This window comes from Lissotriton vulgaris, chromosome 8 (genome assembly GCF_964263255.1).
Source record: "Lissotriton vulgaris chromosome 8, aLisVul1.2, whole genome shotgun sequence".
NCBI classification, from domain to species: Eukaryota; Metazoa; Chordata; class Amphibia; order Caudata; family Salamandridae; genus Lissotriton; species Lissotriton vulgaris.
The window spans coordinates 410,576,432-410,599,229 of NC_141696.1; the positions used below are offsets into that span (position 1 = coordinate 410,576,432).

The following is a 22,798-nucleotide window of genomic DNA, read 5'->3' on the forward strand; positions in this document are numbered from 1 at the left end:
GGCTCCAGAGATCTGCTGAGTCAGTGTGGGATGAGTGGGACATTTGCATTGAGAGTAGGGGGAGAGTAGCTTCTGATAGCCTGCCCTGCCTGATACAATGCTGGCTCCACCTCCTGCCAGGCGACTGATGGCTCTGTGCCTGCCAGGGACGATCCTGGCCCCACCTCCTGCCGGGAGGCTGATAGCTCTGCTCCTGCCAGTGACAATACTGGCTCCACCTCCTACTGGGCGGCTGAGGACTCTGCCCTGCACAGTGAATAGGCCAGGTGCCTCTGCCTGGCTACACCCACAACAGACCCAGGATGTTGGGAAATTCCCCTGCATGGACAAAGGGATCAAAGCCAAAAAGGGGTATAAGAGAAGGACCCCTAAACCAAGAATTTAGATCACTTCTGACAAGGAACCCTGAAACCAAGGACAAGAAGCCTGCTGATCCAAGGACTTGCCTACCCCTTCTGCCAGTGTGCTGTTTGCTGGGGGGAATCCTGCATGTTCTTCTTTATTTTTGCCAAGGAACCAGGGGAGAGGAACTGTGTGTGTACTCTCAAGCTTTGCTAAGAAAATCTCCAAGGACTGGAAGAGTGCCAGTTTCCTGCTGAAGTCACAGGGCTAAAGGACTTCATCTGCTAAAAGTGCTATTTGCTGGAAACCTGTGAATCCAGCACCTCTGAAAGAAACCAGCAATCTCGACGCCGACGGACGCCGCCGAATCCAGCCCGACATCGTGAGTAACGGCTCCAGTGTCCCGCTTCCTCGACGCCGGCCGCCGGGCCCGACCGACGCCAGCAGCAACGCCAGTGAGTAGCGAGTTCGGCTCCAGCTCCAAGTGACCCCGAGTCTGCACCGCTGCTGATCGCATCGACTTCGAGTCCTCTCAACGCCGTGAGCGCTGCTCACTCTTGCAACTTCATCGACATCGACGACGACGCCGTATCCTGCTTCACCTCGTGAGCGCTGCTCCTGCCCGACATCGATCGACGCCGCTGCAGGTCGCCCAGACTCCGAGGCCGGATCGACGCCGAAGACGCGACGCCGGACATCTCGACGCCGCTGATCTTCATGTGCTTCGCTTTTCCAAGGTACTGTGTTGTGGGGGTCTGCTCGACTCCGGGCTCGACGTAGCGCTCCTCGCGGTCGACGCCGAACCCTTTGGATTAACTTTGCCTCGACGTCGTGTGACTCCCGTGTGGGTTACATTGTTGCCAAGAACTTTGTTTTAAAGAAGAAGAGTTGCTTTTGATACTAAAGACTTTGTGCTAAGAAGAAACCACACTTGAACTATTTTTCCTTCCAAGAGTATTTATTAAGATTGTGGTATATTTTTGTCGTTATTTGGTCTTGTGCTAAGCCTTATATAAAAATACTTATTTTTATAATACTACTGTGTCGTGTCCATTTGTAGTGTATTCACTTTATTACTGTATGTGGTCATAAATGCTTAACACACAGCCTCTGAGATAAGCCTGTCTGCTCTGCCAAGCTACCAAGGGGGTGAGCAGGGGTTATCAAAGGGTGTGATCCCCTTGCCCTGACTAGAAAAGGAGTGTCCCTATTTGTCAGAAGTGCATACTTCTGCCAACTAGAGACAGCCGGTTCTAACAACGGTGATGCCTTTTTCCGCCCCTCGCACTACCGCCATGTTCATTTCATCTGCTTGCACCGCCGACAGGTCGTGAGATAGCGCAAGAACAAGGATGCCGTTCATCAGTATGTTTGGCTGCCTGAGTATGAGGTCTCGTAGGACTTTGCTGCATATCCCAATGATTAGCTGGGCTCTGATTTCTTCAGCTGCTCTGTTTCCCACAAGGTGGTTGGCGGCTAGCTCTCTGAGCTGCGCATGAAAAGCATCTACAGACTCGCCTTCTCTTTGCTTGGCTTGCCTCAGCTTGAAGTGTTCGAAGTCCATGTTCATCTGGGGATCGAAATGGGCATTTTGGGCTGTGACTGCTGCTGTGTAGTCATCAGGGGGCCCTGTATCTGGTAGATGCGTGAACAAAAGGTAGATTTCCTCCCCTGCGTAGTGGAGTAGCAGCGAGCGTTTCACCGCTCCGTTCTTCTCCCTCGTGGCGATGTAGTAGTTCTCCAGGCGGCTAAGCCAGGTCTGCCACCTCGGTACAGCCGTGGAGGGGTCTGCCGCCTCAGTGAATGTAAATGTGAATGTGTGTGTCTTGTAAAGCGCACTGCTACCCGGAGGCGTCCTGGCACTATAGACCGCTGGGGAACCCGTCCTGGCTTTCCCTGTGAGATGTTCCCTCCTGGGTATCTCCAAGGTGAAACCAGGCATCCACGGCGTTTGTGGGGGGCCGTTGTGGAGATCAGGCAAGCTAAAGCCCAGAGTTGCCGAGTGTGATCCCTGGTTAGAGTAGGCACAGAGGCGAGTATTATCGAGTCCGCTGACCCTGGTTCACGACCCTGACACGTCAGGAATTGAACCCTGGTCCCGGGCCGTCCTCTGCTTCCGGGTCTGCCGCCTCTAACCAGTGAGCCACACCACAGGCAAGAATCCTGAAGGAAGGTGATGGGGAGTTCCTGGCGCAGGGGCTTGGGTGGCGTTATCTTGAACCCCCATTATGCTCGCCATGGGAGGCGACGTGCGGCCTAGCAAGGATACTGGTTTCTCGTGGTGGGCCTATGCGTGCCGGTGCTGGTGCCGGCGCAAAGGTAGTGGGCGTAGTGTGGTCCCACGTGTGTGTGTATGTGTGACACTCACCAGGCTGTTGTGGACTGATACTGTGTCCCTTTGGTTTCCCCTATAGCATTCAGGACTCACCCCTGTATCGTGTAGACTATGGGCTCCTTGGTGGACGCAGAGGTAGGGGACAACAGCTGCACTTGTTTGTCACCCGGTATCTGCCTATGCAGGAGTTGAGGCAATGGCAGGGTCACTTGGGGTGTCACCTGGCGGGGCCTGCCGCCCTCTAGAGGTGCCCTTGTGGCTTCAGGTGGTTCCGGCTGCAAACACCTGGCAGGGCAGGAGCAGGCATGCGTCGCTCCGCTCCTCGGCGCAAATGTAACGTTTCAGATGGGGGTGTGGCGCCCTCCTGCTGTGTGATGTGCACGGGGCCCTCGCTGTGCGTTGTGCAATAACGAGGCTCACACTCAGGTTTATGCTTTGGCGCGGACTGCCGTGCAGCTTCGCCCACCTTTTATTTATCGACGTGCTCACTCCAGCCGGCGAGAGCGCAGGGGCGGCAAACTCTCGGGACGTGCAAGCGGTAAACGCTGGTGCGCTGACCATCACACAGCCCACATAGATGTGAGTGATTACAGCTGATAACAGATGTGGCCTAATGGCTGGGGAGGTGGACCTCGAAGCTTAACATGCTGTGATTCTGGGCACATCACTAAATCTCCCCATGCTGATCAAAATAAATGTGTCTGCCTCTACTGCAACTGGTGCTCATATAAAGCGCTCTGATACCTTTGGGTTCGATTCGCACTATATAAAACTCCCCAAATTGTTTTTAGGTCTTGCCTTCGCAACGCGCATACGTTGCAAAGGAAAAATACCTTTTCAGAGCGCTTAGGCTTTTCAGCCAAGCACGTGCACGCGTTCCATTGCCTTCAATGGTAACCCGTGCACGTCAGGAGATTCACTCGCGGGAGCGCACCACCATCTGGCATCAATTATCGCTCCAGCGAGTGAATCGAGCCCGCCCCCCCTCCTCGCGAGGCGCTCATGTTTGTTGTTTGTCAGCATGGATGTCTTAGCAGCCCCTGGGCATCGCTCCCGCCCCCAACGGCAGCCAGTAGGGAGACGGCTGGGGCCCTGTGCCCCCATGGATGTGCCCCATCTCTGTCTTGGGCAATATGTCCACCCCCAGGAGGGGAACCTGTCAGACCGCCACTTCACCCGTGCAACCCCGCTGGCGGGCTTCCCCCTGGCGCCCAGGACCCCACAGCCATCATTATCGCCATTATTATTACCGCCCTCTACTCCGTGGTGTGTGTGATGGGGCTCTTCGGCAACGTGCTGGTCATGCATGTCATCATCAGGTAAGAGAGGCCAGGGGGCCAGCGATTCGTCCGACCGAAATTAAACTAATGGCGTGCTTTGGCATTTTTTAAAGCTTCCTTAGCCCACTGGGGGAGGAAGGGAGGGTCTGCATCCCGTCCACATGCAAAGAGGGTTGAAGCCGGCAAAGGATGCACTTTGTAGAATCCTATTTTTTTTTAAAATCTCACCGAGTTCTGCCTGTTACGTGGGGACGAGGTGCTTCAGACTTCCACTGCATGGAACATCTGCTGAAATTATGTGGTTGAGTCACAAAACTGTCAAAGTCTTAAGGGAGCGCCCATTAGGGACGGGTTCTACTGATGGTTTGGAAATTGGGAAGTCCTATGGAAGTTTCTTATTATCCACTCCTGTCCCGAAGATGTTTTTGTCGGATGTATCAACACGTTCATATTTATTAAATCGTTTTCTATTGTACAGTCAGCGACTTAAGGTGTGTTCTTCACTTTCGGAGAGAAGTGGGGTCGGTGTCCTATGCAGCCCCAGATTCTCTTGTCTTGGAATAGGAGGGGGTTCATGTGTATGTGAGGTGCAGTGCATCTTTGTGTGTGTGTGTCCCGCCCGCCCGCACATTGGGGAGGGGACAACTACATGCGACTACAGTTATTCCTGCTCACAAAAATAGCAAACATGTATACATTTATGTAACACTGTAGTGTTAAGGATTGCGCCTTTCCCAAATGCCACATGCTTGTCTTAGAAGAAGCCAGAATCTCTTAAAAGAAAACCACTCCAAGTGACTGGCGGTATTTCTTATAAGGTGGGTTTATATACAGATATGACGCACCTCAGGGGTGCTGTCGAAGACATTCATCAAACGAATAAAGGAGTTTCAATAACTATTTGAGGAAAAGGCGAGTAGTCTCTGTCTCTGGATTTGGGATGATTCATTAATTCCCCTGCTTTGAAATTTAGCACTTCTTTGGGTTGTTAGAACCTTTCTCGCTTACTTCACGATGAAAGTACTTTTGTTGTTGTGTTAGCTGTGTCACTCTTCACATACCACCAATCAACATAAATGCACTCCACACCATGAAACATTTTCACTAAGCATAATTTCACTCAACACCACAGTTCCAGGACACACAATTCAACTCCAAACATTTCCAATACACACCACATAATTACACACCAAACAACAAATTTCAACTCCACAATCCTCAACGTACCTCCAATCCGCACCATATAGTGGCACCACCTGAGCACCAAACATCACTCACCACCACCCTTTTGTATCAGCGCACCACCTAAGCATCACTTAAGCATCACCTAATCATCACCTAAACATCACGTCAGTCTGCCCTTGGAATCTGGCATCTGATGACCTCCGACCCTGCCCAGGGCTGAGTCGCTTCCCAGCCGCCAAACAGCACCTCCAGTGAGCGTTCGCCCCCGCTGCTGCCGCTCCAACACAGAGGTTTGATCCTCCTGTGCCCTGGTCTGTAGTGCTCATGTGTACTTGTTCTTTTCTTCATTCTCTGTTTTTTCCCCCTCATCCTTTGCCTGTTATCAAGTTTTGCTTCTGTTTATTTTCTGCGTTGCAGCCCCCTGTGACCCCCCCACCCCCCTTGAGTCCCTTGATCCCCTGACTCACAGGTTTTCCTGCCGCTGTCCCCCGCAGCCACGCCCCCTCGCCGCCCCACTCCAGCCTCCCAACTGACCCTCCACACCTCATATGGCGACCACTGTCCAGACACGCAGCGGGCGCGCCGAAGGCGTGCCAAAGTCAAGCCCGTCTGCGCCCGTTCCGCGCCCAGCGCCAGGACCCCTGGACCCCGCTCAATCCACAACGCCAGACTCAGATACAACGCCAACACCCTCCACGCTCCCAACACCAGCCGAGACCAACACTGCTTCCAGGCCACCCCGAAACGCACCCACGGACCCTTCTCCTGCCACACCCACACCTTCACCTGCGACAAAACCACCAAGCCTCCAAGGACCGGACCCAACCAGCTTCGATGCATACTCCTCAACACCCGCTCCGCACGCAAACTCACCGTCGAGCTCTGGGACCTACTTGATACCTCCGCCCCAGACGTCACCTTCCTGACCGAGACCTGGTGGGACGACTCCTCACCACCTGACATCGCCATAGCCATCCCGGAAGGCTACAAGATCTCCTGCAGAGACCGCACCAACGGAATCGGAGAAGGAATAGCCATTGTCAACAAGCCCATCCTCCAGGTACACACCCTAGCAGACGACTCCCTCAACTCTGCCGAACACCTCCACTTCCCGATCCACAATCCCCCCCCAACACCACCCTCAGAGGAACACTCGTCCACGGACCCTGTTCAGTGACTCCATCGCCGACCTCGCCAGCATCCACGCACTCGCCTCCACGGACTACATCCTACTCGGGGACATGAACATCCACCTCGAGAACAACAACGACGCCAACTCTGCCACCCTGACCGACAACCTGAAGCCAATCTCGGCCTCAGACAGCTCGTTACCGAACCCACCCACGCCGCCGGCCACACGCTCGACCAAATCTTCTCCACAAGCACACACGTCACCTTCAACATCACCACCGAACTCCACTGGACCGACCACCGCTGCATCCACTTCACCTTCAAGAAACCACCACGCACCACCGCACCCAACAGCTCCCCCGCCGCTGCTGGAGCAAAATCACCGAGGACCAGCTGACCTCCACCCTCACCCAGAACCCACCCTCTGACCCCACCGACCCAGACGCTGCCGCCTGCATCCCCAGACAGTGGATCGACGACTGCGCAAACACTCTCGCCCCGCTCAAGAAACCCTCCCTCAACCACCCCAGCAAGAAAGCCGCCTGGTTCACCAATGAACTCCAGACCTCCAAACGGACTTGCCGGAAGCTGGAGAAGAAATGGCTCTACAACCGCAAACCAGACAGCCACGCAGCCCTCAAGGACGCCATCCGCAGACACCACCACCTCTTCTGAACAGCCAAAAGGACCTCCTTCAAAACCCGCCTGGATAACAACGCACACAACAGCAAAGAGCTTTTCAACATAGTGAAGGAACTCTCCAACCCCAGTGCCAACACCAACGACATCCCGTCCTCACAAGACCTGTGCAACTAATTAGCCACCTTCTTCCATTGCAAGATCGCCGACATCCACGACAGTTTCAACACCCCGTCCGCTCTGACCATGACAGACCCAACCCCGAACGACACCTGCACCAACCAGCTGACCTCCTGGGCCCACGTGAACGACGACGAGACATTCAAGGTCATGAACTCCATCCACTCAGGATCTCCGTCTGACCCCTGCCCGGATCATGTCTTCAACAAAGCAGATGCAACCATCGCACCCAAACTACGGAAGGTCATCAACATCTCCTTCGACACAGCGACATTTCCGGAAAGCTGGAAGCACGCCAAAACCAACGCCCTCCTCAAGAAGCCCAAGGCAGACCCCAAGGACCTCATGAACTTCCGGTCCATCTCCCTGCTCCCGTTCCCAGCAAAGGTCATCAGGAAAATCGCCAACATACAGCTGACCCGCCACCTCCAGGACAACGACATCTTAGACCCATCCCAGTCCGGATTCAGACGAAACCACATCACTGAGATAGCCCTCATGGCCGCCACAGACGACATCAGGCGCCATCTAGACAATGGCAAAACTTCAGCCCTCATCCTCCTGGACCTGTCAGCCGCCTTTGACACAGTATGCCACCGCACACTGAGAACACGCCTCCAAGAAGCCGGAATCCAGAAGAAGGCCCTGGAATGGACAACGTCCTTCCTCTCCGGCAGAACCCAGAGAGTCCACCTCCCACCCTTCCGATCAGAAGCCACTGACATCATCTGCAGCGTACCCCAGGGCTCTTCCCTCAGCCCGACCCTATTCAACATCTACATGGCCCCCCTCGCACAAGTGGCCCGCCAGCACGACCTGAACATCATCTCCTATGCCGACGACACACAGCTCATCCTCTCCCTCACCAAGAACCCGAGAACCGCCAAAACAAACCTCCACGAGGGAATGAAGGCCGTCGTCAAGTGGCTGAGAAGCAGCCGCCTGAAACTGAACTCTGACAAGACGGAAGTCCTCAACCTCGGCCCCACCCCCTCTGCCTGGGACAACTCCTGGTGGCCGACCACACTGAGAACAGCACCGACACCCACGGACCACGCACGCAACCTAGGATTCATCCTCGACTCCTCCCTCTCCATGTCGAAACAAGTCAATGCCGTCTCCTCCTCCTGCTACAACACCCTCCACATGCTTCGCAGGATCTACAAGTGGATCCCGACCGAAACCAGAAGAACGGTGACCCAAGCCCTCGTCAGCAGCAGGCTGGACTACAACAACGCACTGTACGCAGGAATATTGACCAAACACCTACAACGGCTGCAACGCATCCAGAACGCCTCCGCCCACCTGATCCTCAACATCCCTCGGCGCAGCCACATCACCTCCCACCTAAGAGACCTGCACTGGCTCCCCGTCAACAAGAGGATCACCTTTAAGCTCCTCACCCACACACACAAAGCACTCCACAACACCGGACCAGCCTACCTGAACAACAGACTCAACTTCTACACCCCCGCCCGCCAACTCCGCTCCGCCAGCCTCGCCCTCGTCGCCGTCCCATGCATCCAACGAACAACCTCCAGCAGCAGATCCTTCTCATTCTTCGCCGCCAAGACCTGGAACACCCTCCCCACCCATCTGCGGCAGACCCAGGACCTGCTAACCTGGCTCTTCGAGCAGTAGCAGCAACCCCCTCCCCTCAGTGCCTTGAGACCCTCACGAGTAAGTAGTGCGCTTTACAAATTCACTGATTGATTGTTGCTCGTGTTGTAATTAAATTACTGTTTTTCAACATCCGCTGCCCCGTTATTTTTATTTACTGCCTCTACCTCATGCTATTCACTCACAAACAATGCATCCAAACTATAAGCCTTTTTTTAGTAAAAATATCTCCTCTTTTAATGAAAAAATTATTTTGTATACAGCGGTAAAAATTTTATTTATTTTTTTTAAACAAAAAAGTTCATTAATAGTTCGAAGGGATGCACCTTCTGATTTAGTGCTCACTTGTAATTGAGCTCCAGAGCCGGTTTTATAATATCATGGTCTTAGAGGCTCTATATTGTTTCGGTGTATCCTATGCTACTTCATTATTTTAGTGTCTGTTATTGTGCAGGCGGTGTAGCATGTGCATTAGCCTACTGAACTGCTGCACAATTTATTATTTTGGAGCTCAGATTGCCTGTCTGCTTCTTGACCTCGATTCCCATTAGTAGAAGGCCTTAGTTATGAATTAAACGAAGGGCGTCTGAAGTATAATGTTCACCAATCTCTACACTTAGTTAGGAATTATAAAAACAAGCATTAGCATAGCTAATAGGTCTCGACTTTGGGACCTTATAAGTGTTTAGCCATGCAAAAGTCAATCTTGTTGCACCAAGGATATTGTGCTGCAGAACTAAATACTTTTACGGTCCCAAAAGCAAGACCTATTGGCTATGCCAATGCTTGTTTATAAATGACGTCACTTGGTTGTTCTGATTTTTGTCACAAGTGTCCCACTGCCCCATCGCACAATGAGAGAGGGTACTGCAAACACTGCTACAGTCAGATGGCTGAGTACAGAGGTAGACTTTACAGCCATCCTGCACAAGCATGGACGTCTATTTAAAGATCCTGGGGTAGCAGCTATTACCACTGGCTTGAACTTTGATCCCCCTTGCTCACCCAGGCCTGTCTCAGGGGTCACAAAGGAAGTAAACATGTTTCTGACAGTCTTGTTTGCGTTCTGTTTATTCCTCTCCTTGTCTTTTCCATAGTCCTTTGGCAGCAAACAGAATGAAGATGACTGACTATGGTGGGACAAGGAGCAAACTCTCTGATGTCATTGAAGGTTTAACGTGTAAGTGATAAATCACGTCAGCTACGCGCCTGGCTTTCTGACGAATGGACGTATTTGACGCGCAGCGGAATAAACATGGGGCCTTATTTACAAGCGTCACTTTTTCCATGTTAAAAGTGACGCAAAAGTGAAGCAAGGGGCTTGTGAATCTGCCCCATGGTCTCTACTCAAAACAGCTCGCCATGAACACTATAACGATGGTCAAACGCGACCTAAAACACAACGCAGGAAGAAATGTTTTTTTTTAGGTTGTAGTAAAGTAACAGACTTGCCTTAGATTCAAGCGAACCTCACTTCTATGAAAAGCTGCAGATACAAACGTCTGCCAATGCGGCTGGGTGATTAACATTTGCTAATTCATTTTATCTGTTTACAATTTGCTAACATCATACATATATTACTTTTCAAATAATTGTCTTAATTACACCCAGGCTCGTAAACCTCGAAATTAAATTAACCATCCATGTTTTCGAGCAACCGAACACAAAAATAGGAAATCAGAAATTACAATAAGTCAAGCATTAAAAATGCTGCTGTTGCAGTTATTTCTGCTAAGCAAACACGAAATGCTAGCATTGGACAATATCAGGGACAAAAGCTTCATGACAAAGAGGAACCCTTCGGTTTTCCTGCCACAGACGGGTGCTTCTGTTGTTGCTGAATGAAGCACTCTTTTTTTTCAGCATTTGGTAAATAAAAATTACAGCTGACACAGAACTTGGGTGCTTTTTTCCTGCTTTTGCATGCTTCTTCTAAAACACAATTAACGCAATTGAGGCAAACATGTTAATTATTAATCACGAGCGCAGAAGATAGATCAGCACACAGTCGCATATTTAATGCCACGTGCACGCGCAGTCACCTAGAAGGTGCAGATTAGTTTCTAGGCTGATGGCCGACTGGAACAACAGGGCTTCGCGGTTTTCAATAGATGACTCGGCCTGCAAATGACCTTTTAGCCAACAAGCATAATCTTCTTTTTGGAGAACCTGTGCAAAATAAAAAGTAACGTTCATTAAAAAAAACCAAAAAAAAACCTCACAACTACAAGTAAAATAATAACCAATTGTAAGTGAACAGTATACTCTTTATCTATCTATCTATCTATCTATCTATCTATCTATCTATCTATCTATCTATCTATCTGACTGTCGTTCATTAAGCACTATAGGAGAAAACAACGTGCTTAAACTACAACGGGCAATACATCATAATTTAAATAACAAACATGGAATAAAGGCTTGGCCAGAAAAACATGCATTAGTATTTGTTCCTGGGCGATTAAGACAAAAGATGAAAGATACATTCGAATATACATTCTCTTCCCTTTAAAAAAAGATAGTATTAAAAAAAATGCACTGAAATAAAATCAATGATTTTTCAAACGGAGTTCGAATACATATGCCATGAATGACACAGGTTTCTAAGGCTGTCATCACAGAAAGTTTAAAAAGCACATTTTCCTGAAAGTGGTAATGAAATAACATAGATGTATTACATTAACAATACTTCTAAGTCGGAAAGAGACAGAGTGGCTCTTTTCCCTCCCTCCAAGTCACTTCTGCCAGACTGCCCACAGGAGAGGCGGTGGCAATGTGATACCCTACAACAGGGATTTTGACTCTGGGGCCCACGTCCTTAAATTGGAAGGTGACCCACCAATGTACCCTGCCAAACTGCTGAGGAGGTCCCTAAAATACTGCACCAGTTTTCATCTGTGTGTGCTGCCAGTCCAGAAACCTGTGGGCATGGGGATGAGACATCTTCAAAGCTAATATAGATATAATAAACCCACAACTCCCACTTGGCGAGAAACTTGGCTTGCCTAGTTGGTTGACTGTCTGAGTTTTGCCAATGGGACACAATAGGTATCTCAACTTTGGGAGACGCTGGGCAAGCTGGCAGTATAAGGCCCTTAGAGGATCTGGTCATAGACTTCCACCTGCAAAAAACTAAATTTTTCCGATATCGCCAACTGCGCCATGCTTCTGAAAGCTAAGGAAGCACATAGAGCGCACTCCCAGAATTCAGTCCTCTTGAAGTTAAATTAGTCATTGTGGCTCTATGAAAAATGGAATTCCAAAATCTATAGATCCCTGGTGAACTATCCACCCGACCTCAACCTAAAATTGAGAGAGACATGGGAACTTGATCTAGGCACATTAGATTAGGACTGGATAGAGGAGAGGATGGCACCGCAGGTGTTCAGCATCTTGGCGCACTATAATCCCTCTCAAATATGGTACATGACGCCTAACTACCAGAGGTGCAAATCCCCCCTCAGCACATATTAACACATGAAATGGCAATGAAGTAAAGTGAGTAAAACGCTGGGGAATCTGGTAGGTAAAAGGTCATTCCTTGACCTCAAGGTGATGATACTCAAAATTATGGAGCACCTAGGTGGACCCATGATACCCGTATCCTTATAACCATTGGTCTTCTGATAGCTAAGAGGGATCTGGCCCACCACTGGAGATAAACAGATCCCCTTCCACTGGAGGAATGGACCCGGGACGATGGCTTCTGCGCTCCTACAGAGGAACGTGCGTACATGGTCTTTGGGGTGCAAAATAAGCCCACTAAAATATTGAGCCCATTATGAAATTACTTCAATGAGGGTTTGGGATTTACTAGTTTCCTTTATATAAGACTGCCGCCACTGTAACTCTGTTCATAGTATTGTTCTGATCTGTTGCTCCATTGGGTACAGGAACTGTTTTCCGCATTGCCTGCAAATGACATATTCCCTTCCTGTTTTGCACTATTCATTCTTTTGCATTTAAAATCAATTTTTAAAAAAAGTATTAAAAAAAAGCTAAAACTGAATGAACCATCTGCTTGAAGAACTTGGGTGGGTCACTCTAAAGCTAGCAGAGGTTTTAAGGCAGCGGGAGTCAGAGGATAGAAGAGGGCCCAATTCATAACACAGCAGCATCGTGCATTCGGTCCTATGTGTAGCAGCACTGCAGTAAAGATGGATGCTCGTCTATGGCACTATATTTGTTGCACCACAATGCTGTAGAATATCTTACTTCATAACTCCAACACCAACAGCAATGGGCTTCAACTTTGTCTTTCTTCAAAGAAAGGGTTACCTAGGATTAAACCATGGGTCTGAGATAAATTGTTAAGTTGTGTTTAGGCTGGATGAGCATTTCATGATAGGGAATTAGTCTAAGGTTTCAGAGATAGGGAATTATGTATTTCTGTTTCTATGAACAAGTTGGAGAACTGGTGATAGCATAGTCCAGGAGGAGGACATGGCAAATGGTTCAGTAGGTAAGGTGATTGTTGTAGTATAATTTAGTTATGTCGAACAAGTCAGAATAGACAACATTCCTTCACAAAAATAGCACTGAATTCTTAAAATACGCCACCGACCAGGAGATATAAAACCAAAAAAGAAAAACGCTTAGTTAAATTGATTGTCTGGCTTAAGGGGAATGAATAATGTGGGAACAAAACACTGGGTAAACTTGGAGAAAGTTAATAACTGATCTGTAAAGAGCAGGGCAAATCTCTTGTTAGCTGGTAGGTTGAGGCCAGTGTGACACTTTCCTAAAGGGCAGAATCTGCAACTGAGTGGTTTATGGTTTAAATAATTAGACAATGGCAAGGGGTCTTTATTTTGAATCACAGTGTAAGAAATTGGGTTACTGGTTGCGGGTTTGAAGGTCCCACGCAGGGAACAACCACAATCTTTGTCAGGGCGAACCACAAAAGTCACTAAATGAACCTGTGCTTAACCATCTGCTAGCCGAGCACAAAAGCAGTCAGGCTCAACTTACAGGCAATGTGCAAAGTACTTATGCAGCGCACAAACAGTTTAGAAAACGAATTTAGAAAAATACAGTAGTATATTATAGTGAAAAAAATACCCGAACAACAAAAGTCAAATAAGTAAAACAGGAGCTATTGAATCTTAAAGTTGTAGAAGCTAAGAGTGCCAAATGTGGGTATCTGGTCATGCTGGACCACGGCAAAGTCACAAGTTCAGACCAACCGCGAAAGAGTGTAGGCTGGACACAGTACCGAGTCTGGCCCACTGGGATTTTGTACCATACGTCCTTGATGCGAGGTGTGCACAGTGTTGCTTTGAGAGGCTTAGCCTCTCTCTGCATTAGTTCTGATGAAGGTTTCAGCTGTGCAACAAATCTTTACGAGGCTTTGCATTGCTCTGGGTCGATTCTCATGAATTTCTCAGCTGAGCAGTAAGGATTTGCATTACTCGGAGTCTGTTCCAATGAAGCTATCAGCTATGCAGCGAGGCTTTGTGGAGCTTTATGTCACTTGGCCCAAGTCATAATGAAGCTTTCAGATGGGTGGTGAGGCTTTAAAGGGCTTGGTGTCACTGCATCAGTTCCAATGAAGCTGTCAGCGGTTCTGGGTTTCGTACTGGATTTAATGGAACCTTCAGTTAAGCAAGGAGGAGGCTTTCACTGATGCCAGCTAAGGGTCCAGGATCAGGGAGCACCTCTTGGGGATATGGACTCACTCCAGAAGGGCTCAGATAGGTCTAGTTCCAGGTCCAGGCAGGTCTAGTTGCAGCAGATTAGCTGGGCAGTCGCAGGGAGGCCTCTGAAGCTTGTTGTGTGCCTCTAGCTCACACAGGAACTCAGTCAACGGACCGTTGGAGTAACTCGGGGTAGCCTGGGAAGAAGACAAGCAGGCCTAATCTTCCTTCACAGGCAGCAACACAGAGTTTCAAGCAGCAGGGCAGTCCTCTGGCAGCAGGGAAGTCATTCTTCAGTAATGTCCACAGATCCAGGAGTGTTCTGAGGAGTGGTTCTGGAGGTCCAATGTTTATATCTGGTGCATGCCTTTGGGTAGCACAACTCTGTCCTACCCTCACATCTGGTTCTGGAACATTTTTCTCTTTTCCCTATCACGCTCCAAACTTTCCAGGGGTGATAAAAGGCAGGGCAGGCCAAGTGTCAGGCTCATTTGAGGAGGCAAAGACCTTTGAAGAGTAAGTGGGGCTGGGTAAAGACCCAACCAAGCCATACTGCCAGGATGGCCCATCCTGTCCACAGCTAAGCCCCCTACGTGTTACTGTCTGGAAGCAATACACAAACCCCAACAGCAGAGCCATTTACAGTCATATGACCCTGGACGTTGGCAGAAGGCACAGATGGTTGTGTTAAGAAAACATCAACTTTCTAAACCTGGCGTTTTCATAATTGTGACCTACAATCTGACTTTACCATTTAAGAGCACTTGAAATTAAAATTGATTAGAGTGCAAACAGCACATCTCTAGCTGCTCTCAATCTAAAGTTAACACTTATTAAAATTAATATGGTAACCCAGTGTCAGTCAATGGGAGATAGGACTTAAAACAGTGATAAATGACCGTGAGAGTTTTTCACTGCCAGGACATGTAAAACTTAAGTACGCAGCCTTCTGTTAAGTGCAATGCACACAGCCCTATGAGCCTTTAGGCCAACCTTTGGGTGACTTAGAAGTATTAAAAAAGCAGGTTTAGGCCTGTTATTTTGTCAGGTTGAAATGTCAGTTTACAACTGCACTGTAGACTGCAGTGGCAGGCCTGATACATGTTTTAAAAGGCTACGTTAGTGCGTGGGACAATGTGTGCTGCTGCCAACTAGTAGCATTTAATTTACAGGCCCTGGGTACATGCAGGACATCTACTAAGGACTTACAAGTACATTAAATGGGCCAAATAGGTATAGGTCAATTTTACCATGTTTGAAGGAGAGCGCACAAGCACTTTAGCAACTGGTTAATAGTGGTAAAGTACAGAGAGTCCTAACACCAACAAATATGAATTCAGCAAACAGGACGTGCAGAGGTAAAAGGGTTGGAGGAATACCATGCTAAGCATGTCGTGTCTAACACACTGTCATTATGCATCAATGCTATGTGTAGGAGTGGGCATGAAAGATAAGTTGACAACATGAACCACATTCATCAAAAATAAGAAAACCTGAAAAGAACACCTTCAGCCTTTCATAAAACAAGGCTAATACTGATGTCATGGACTGGACATCACACACAAAAGAGGTTGCATCTTGCAAGGTAGTCTCTGTGCCTTTGTGTGCAAGGTTTTGATTTTACACTAAACACACAAGGTCGATATATGGTGTCATTCTGTAGGCACAATATGTGTGTTAACGTATGCATGCAGGTGCCACCAGGAATGCCCATGCCTACAGAATGATGCTGGTGCCATTGTTTTTTTTTACCGATCAAAGATGGTAGACACCACTTGAATTGGTAAATAAAAAAAAAATATCAAACCAGTTGGGCAGAGGTGCTTTTTAGAATGCGGAGAGGCTTAAAAGCAAATAGAAGCTCTCAGACCCTCCAATAACATAAAATTATGTATTTTATGTAAAGGGCCGCAATAGATCGACAGGCAATAGTGGACAGAATGGGGAACAGGTGGGAGGGAAGAAATGGAAACTGGGAAGGAGGAATTTAAAAAAAAGTATAATTAAAAACCGGGGTTGAGGAGAAGGCAAAAACACAGTGCATTTAGGGTACGGAGTGGCTATACCCCCAGGCACCAATGGCATTGACTATTCCACTTGACTAGGGGGCCGTGATCCCACAACAATACATTCCACATCAAAAGGTGCACTCACCTGTCCTTTAAAGATAGGGGGAGCGTGGGCCAGAATGCAATCTGAATCCCCCAAACACAACCATGCCAGAGCCAACCCAAAGAAGTTATCCCCCCTGGCACCCAAAAGGAGATGAGAGTGGGCAACCATGCCATACCTTGGTCCCCTGGCGCAGTCACCATCCCCGACATCTCCAGGGTCTTGTAATGGAGTACTGTATGAGGCTTTGGAAATCACTGTAGCAGGCTCCCGAGCCCTTCGCTATATTGCACAGTACCCCCAGCCCTGGTTTGAGCCAATAGGCTTCCAATTCCATCCTGAATTCGCCTGCACTTCTATTTCCGATGCAGAGGTTGTCCACCTGCTTTGTGTCCAAACATGACTCCTTCCCTGCCAGAAGCTCCCCCTCTTCAAAAAGGCTATCTACAGGGATGGGAAGGTGGGAAAACAGTCAAGACCTTCGAGCCACCCGCCCATGGGACTCCATCACACCCCTGCCAGCCAATCGCTAGCGTTGCGGGATGCCCGGGAAAAATTAAAAAACATGGCGACCACAGTTGGCCACCGCCTTGAACCGCACCTGTCTTAGGGGCTCACCTTCACCTGGAGTTGCTACTGGTCCAGGATAAAAAGTAAAATAAAAAAAGGGAAACATTTTTACTCTGAAGGATAAGGAGGACATGTAAAAGAAAGGGACACACTACGCACAGGAATACAGAGGTGGCATGGAGAGGGAGTTGTCACCTTGCCCCCTCTTGGTCAAAGAGCATCAGAGCAAAAAATAAAAACAAGTTCTACAACTACATTGTAATTATTGTAAAATTCAGTGACGCACATCAAAATCTCTTTCAATAGAGCACATATGGGCAATTCCTTTTCAATGAGTTAAATCCAATTGCGCAGAATCAATTTGCGCAAGGGGAGTTTTCAGGTACAAAAGGATCCACTCCTTAGTTTTGATCTAAACCCCATTTGGTTATTCATATGCCATACCGTGAGTGAAAAGTGTGATGTGAAATTCCACGCGTCTTATGGTCGAAATCGAGGTGCCCACCCTCTGGAGCCTATCTGGAGGGTAACCCTGTTAGCCCTCAGGAAGCTAATGTGGAATGATTTGGGCTCAACTAGGCCTACTGGTTACAACTCCAGGACCAGAGGGACTTACTACTTGAAGTCTATTTGAGCTGTGAGTGAAGGATGTTGAAAGGTTCAACTGGGCCTAATTACAGGCACACAATATCCAATGTTTACTGGAAAACGAGGTTCTCCCAGCTGCCATATGGGACATGGGTCATAAGGTCAATGCGGGATACTCCTGGTGAGTCTCAGGATATCCTAGTGTGATCTTGGCGACACTGGCTTGAGTCTGGAAAGTACAATTTGATTTGATTGCAGTACTGGGAGGAATTGCCAGTGGTTCTAGACCATGGTTGCCCCGGATGAGTTCATCAATAAATGCTACAAAGTCTTCCTTAAGTCTACTTCCAACGACTGAAAGTTCTTGAAGACACATACTTTTTGCAGTGCTGAGCAAACATGTAGCGCCAGGTTAACAGTGATAAAATATGAATGATAAAAAATACAAACAGATACAAAACATACCCTTTTTGCAATGCATAAGGTGCGTAGTCCATCCATGGCATATCGGTTAAGATAGTTCTGCGTCTTACTTCGAATTTTCTTCTGATATTTTCCCCTGTGGTCATCTATAATGAACAAACAACACTGCTTCAAACAAGCAATCAATTTAAAAAGGCAGGGCTGGAGTGAGCATTTAAAACATCTGTTAATTTATCTGAACAACAAATAGCTTGTCTAAATAACATTCAGGGTGCAAAGGCAGGGGAAGAGTTCAATAATATCAGTGATTATTGAAGGACAGGATTGGAAATGCTGGGAATTAACTAGAGTTTAATTTACTGTCATTAAATATCACAGGTGGAAAATCAGTGTGCTTAGTGTAGATTTACCACTGCAAATCATAACACTATGAACAATAATGACTGAATATCTAGAGCAACATAGGTTCAAATATACTCTTATCAGCAACACATTCTGCAAGACAGTGATCATCTTACAACAGAGGGAAAATTCCTGTCAGATAATTCACATACCTATTTTTTTTAGGATGACTTTGGTGGCCGCTAACCTGCTTTTCTTCATTATACCTCAAGGCTTTCTACTGCACAGCTGAAGACAATAAAAGTCAATGTGCAATTTTTTTTTAATATCTAAAAAATCCAGCAATTTCTGGTATAAAGAGTGTGGGATAGAGTGACAATTTCTTCAGTGATAAAAGTGTTCTCCTTTGCAGAAACAGTAGAACGCCTTGCAGGTATCTGGATAAGTATGTCAAACTAAAATATTTGTAACGAGCTGGAATCTTCTGTCCTGAGTTAAAAGACCTCCAAATGTGGTTTCTTCTATTAAAGTATGGCTCTCTAAATTTGAGTCTCATCAACCTAAGCTCCATTCATGGCCTAGATGGAAGCGAGCCAGCCACAAAGTTCTAAGTGATTACACGTCATTGCTGACCAACTTTCTTTCCCAAAATGAATTTTCCATCTGAAGGGTCGGCATGCCTCTATAAATACTCTAAAGGAGTTTGAGGATAACGCTATGCAGGTTTGGATGCTGTCCTAATTTCTGGACAGAACATACAACAGCCTATTCAACTCGCCCAAAAGTGGACACCATGTTAGAGATTTCAAGGCAATTTACATAGGACGAACACGTGTGTCCGATATCAACCCCTGAAACAGAAATGCCACAGATATTTCTTTGACAACATACATAGGAAGAGAGAAGACAATGGTAAGAAATAAGCACAAAGTAAAGAAGACACAACGTATTAAGTAGTTTAGCCAAGTTTCATGTGTCGAATATTCCCCAAAGCAGAATGAAGGAATACTTTGAGGTTTAACTCAGGAAAGAAAGGTAATCAAATAGGCAAACAATGAATTAGCAGCAAGTTCAATTTATATCTCACAAAGACTGCACCATACACATAAATAATGCTCTGGGTTTATGGCAACATGCACAGAGACACTACATGGAACTTGTAACTGCCAACATTAGTGCAGGGCGCGGGCTGAATCCTGCTATTGCAGCATTACTGCCACCTCTTTCAGTGCGCATGTCAGGTTGGCCGGCTGGCTACCTAAGGCCACCTCGACATGCACACTGCAGACCCAGCAAACCCCGGGCTGTGAAACAGCCGGGAGATTGCAGGCATGGGGCCACAGCCTCAAATTGAGCACTAGGCTATCCTGATCCCACCAATCGTGGAGCTGGTCTCGTGCTGAATATAGTATGGGCCATTAAAACCGAAGAACCTGGGTATGGAATAGTACAGAAAACAATTGGTCCCAAGAGGATTTTTTAACAGTAATAGTACCCAATTAAAAAAAAAATACAGACACTCAAAATGATGCAAAAATGTTGAATTTTATCATAATTCTGATCATGGACAGAAAGGTACTTTTTTCATCACAATTTGGATCGTGTATGCATTTCTACAATTATGATTTGTTAGTAGAGTTGCTGAAAGAAAGGAAAAGTGATTGAAAAGAGTGCTCATTGAGAAGATTAAGTAAAAGACAAAGGATTTATACATGAAATCAATATATATACATTTAGACAAAATCAGCCTGTTCGGAAACTTGCTACTCCTACTGATTAGTGACGTCTTCCTTAGTACACTATATGTTTAAAACTAAAGAAAGACGAGAATCACAGCAGGATAGAAAGATGTATCGACGTTTCGACCCCAATTAGAAAGTAGGCCAATTAACTCCTTGAAAGGGGGTTCTTCATCAGAACATATATCGAGCAACCTAGAAAGACCAGTCAGGGACTGATGAGGGGCCTCGCAATCAGGGCCAGTTGGCTCCTGGGGGCCGGTAAATTGATACTACCAAATAGTCCACAGATGCCCACTAGATGGATGTGCTATAGGGGGATAAATCAATGATAGGGGCTTGCCGGTACCAAAATCCGGTCATGTGGGATGTGGATTCAAAGGTCCCACTCTTGTATCAGGAGTGTAGCCCCGCATATAAGACGAGGATCCCTTAGTGTGGGATACGTATGGCTGGAATTAATCCACCAGTAAAGAGTGTTGGTATCAAAGCCAATTGAATCGGTTCTTTTGCAGTCTTGCCGTACCGCCAGCAGCAATGAGACAGTATGAGAGCAGCTCCAGGATTGGTTGGATTTGCGTTCCAGTGAGCAGGAAGTAAGTCATTCCATTACTGCTTTTGGACTCAGAGGAGAAGTGGCACATTTATGGTGAGTTTGAAGCCATCGTGCCGCACCATATTTTATTAAGTGATAGCCGCCACTTGGCACAGGAAACGGGAACAGGCTCCACATACTCAATACGTGTCGCCTGCTTGAATGTGTATAGGACTAAAATATGGAACTCTTTCTTGAGGAATGGATAATGCATACATTGAAACCAGAGGGCCACAAAATTGAACTCTTTCTTGAGGAATGGATAGAGAATACATTGAAAACAAGAGGCCTTACCAAGTTCTTTCCTGTCCAAAGGTCAAATGGTATCCCCTTATCCCCACCACAACCACCACCACCACCACTGGGGTCTCCACTGTGGGCAGTGATCTGGAAGCTGTTTCAGTGCATTCTGTGGATGCAAAAATGCAATTGAGGCAAAGAAAGTGGCAATGAGGCTGGTACCCATTAAATACAAAAATGCCACACTGCTTTCGTCCCCCATACTACACACAGCATGTGCAAAATCAAAAGAAACCATTTTACGATGTAAAAAAAGAGTCTGGGTGTATTGGGCTCAAAGATATGTTTATTTGGTGGACAAATTTAAACCGCACACTGCACTTGCCCACTTTTCTTTACAATGCATTAGCAAGTGTGGGACTGCACTGAAGTAGCAGAACAGAAATAACCTGGCCTTGAACCCTTCACCAGAAAACACATGACTGCCTGCAAATGATTATGCCACGGATACGTCTGACACTCGCAATCAAGAGAACGGAAGAGTCTGCATAATTGGTAATATCAGAGTACAACAGGACATGATATTGACGCAGGACTCTGAAAAGTCTCTGCATTTCTATTAAATGGCCGGTCATTGATGGAAACCCAGGGAGCAGAGGAAACAAACACCACTACATCCTATGTCCTAGGGGACATGTTACCTACTGGGAAGCAACTAAGATAGAAGCACTGAAACTTGTATGAAAGAAGCAGAGACTTTCCAAAAATGGTGAAAAGTGACATCACAGACACTGAAGTACAACATTGGGCCGGACGATGGTAAGGAGGGGGAATATTACTGGAGAACAGGTTTGGAGGTGCCATGATGCAGAGGCCCACTTCCCCTGAGTACCTCGAGTGGCCTATGTGGGCTACCAAAACGGGGGGTTCTGTACACAACTATGTTAGGGTATATTGCAGCATGTATGTCAGCAAGCTTAAGGTGAAAGACTTACAAGCCACATAATTGCAAACGTCTGTAGTTGTGGGACTGCAAATATGGACGCCATTAGTGATCTATTATAATGAAGACAACGCGCAGGTATGTAGAGAACTCTTCTTTATTCGTCTTCACACCACCGCAGGTTCCAGTCAGCTCGAGGGCACTGGCAAACAGTGACATGGGGAACCAACTGGGACAGAGAGGAGGGTGGTCCGGAATGTACCAAGAAATGGAGATTACAACACACCTCCTTGCATAGGGTAGAGAAAGGAAAAAAGGTAAGGAGAGAGAGAGGCAGAACCCCAAGGAGGGGAGCGAGCAGAGGAAAGAACAGCGAGAGAGCGAGAGAAAGACTGAACGGGGAAAAGGTCGAGACTAAAGATACAATGCATGAACAATAACAAATGCAAGAACAATCACTTTGCACAATAGTCTCTAACCCACACAGAAGTGGACTTGGTTCTCAGAGATCTCCTGGGCTTGGGTAACTCTGCTGACTCGCTCTCTAGATTAAAACTGTGATCATCGTCACCCCCTTGATTGTGAGGAATGATTCTGTCTATGCTCCAGGTTTGTCCATTCTCTAGTTGGACAACATTTTTCCCCACACTGGATATTCTGCAAGGCTCAGAGAACCTGGACGCTTCTCTTCTGCGTGGTTTGGGCAGGTCCACACGGACCCATTCTCCTTCTTTGAACACTTGGGATTTGACGAACTTGGTTTGGTCATATCTGTCTTTGTATTTCATCTGGTGTTCGTCGACCCTTCTGGAAATTTCACTGCTGTTGACAACACATGTATCATTCCTTTTCAAACGTGGAGGAGAAAGTCTTGTTTTAGGAACCCTTCCTTTGAGAG

General features: G+C 47.3%; 1 protein-coding gene across 1 annotated transcript in view; it reads right to left on the reverse strand.

Annotated features, from left to right (window-relative positions):
* ATP10A (ATPase phospholipid transporting 10A (putative)) overlaps positions 1–22,798 on the reverse strand; it is an 895,063-nt gene that overhangs the window by 101,246 nt on the left and 771,019 nt on the right. Inside the window, exons 11-12 of the mRNA XM_086934179.1 lie at positions 18,084–18,187; positions 10,755–10,881 (exon numbers count right to left, since the gene is read on the reverse strand). Coding sequence (XP_086790305.1) covers positions 10,755–10,881; positions 18,084–18,187 — 231 coding nt within the window. The remainder of the gene's footprint in view (positions 1–10,754; positions 10,882–18,083; positions 18,188–22,798) is intronic.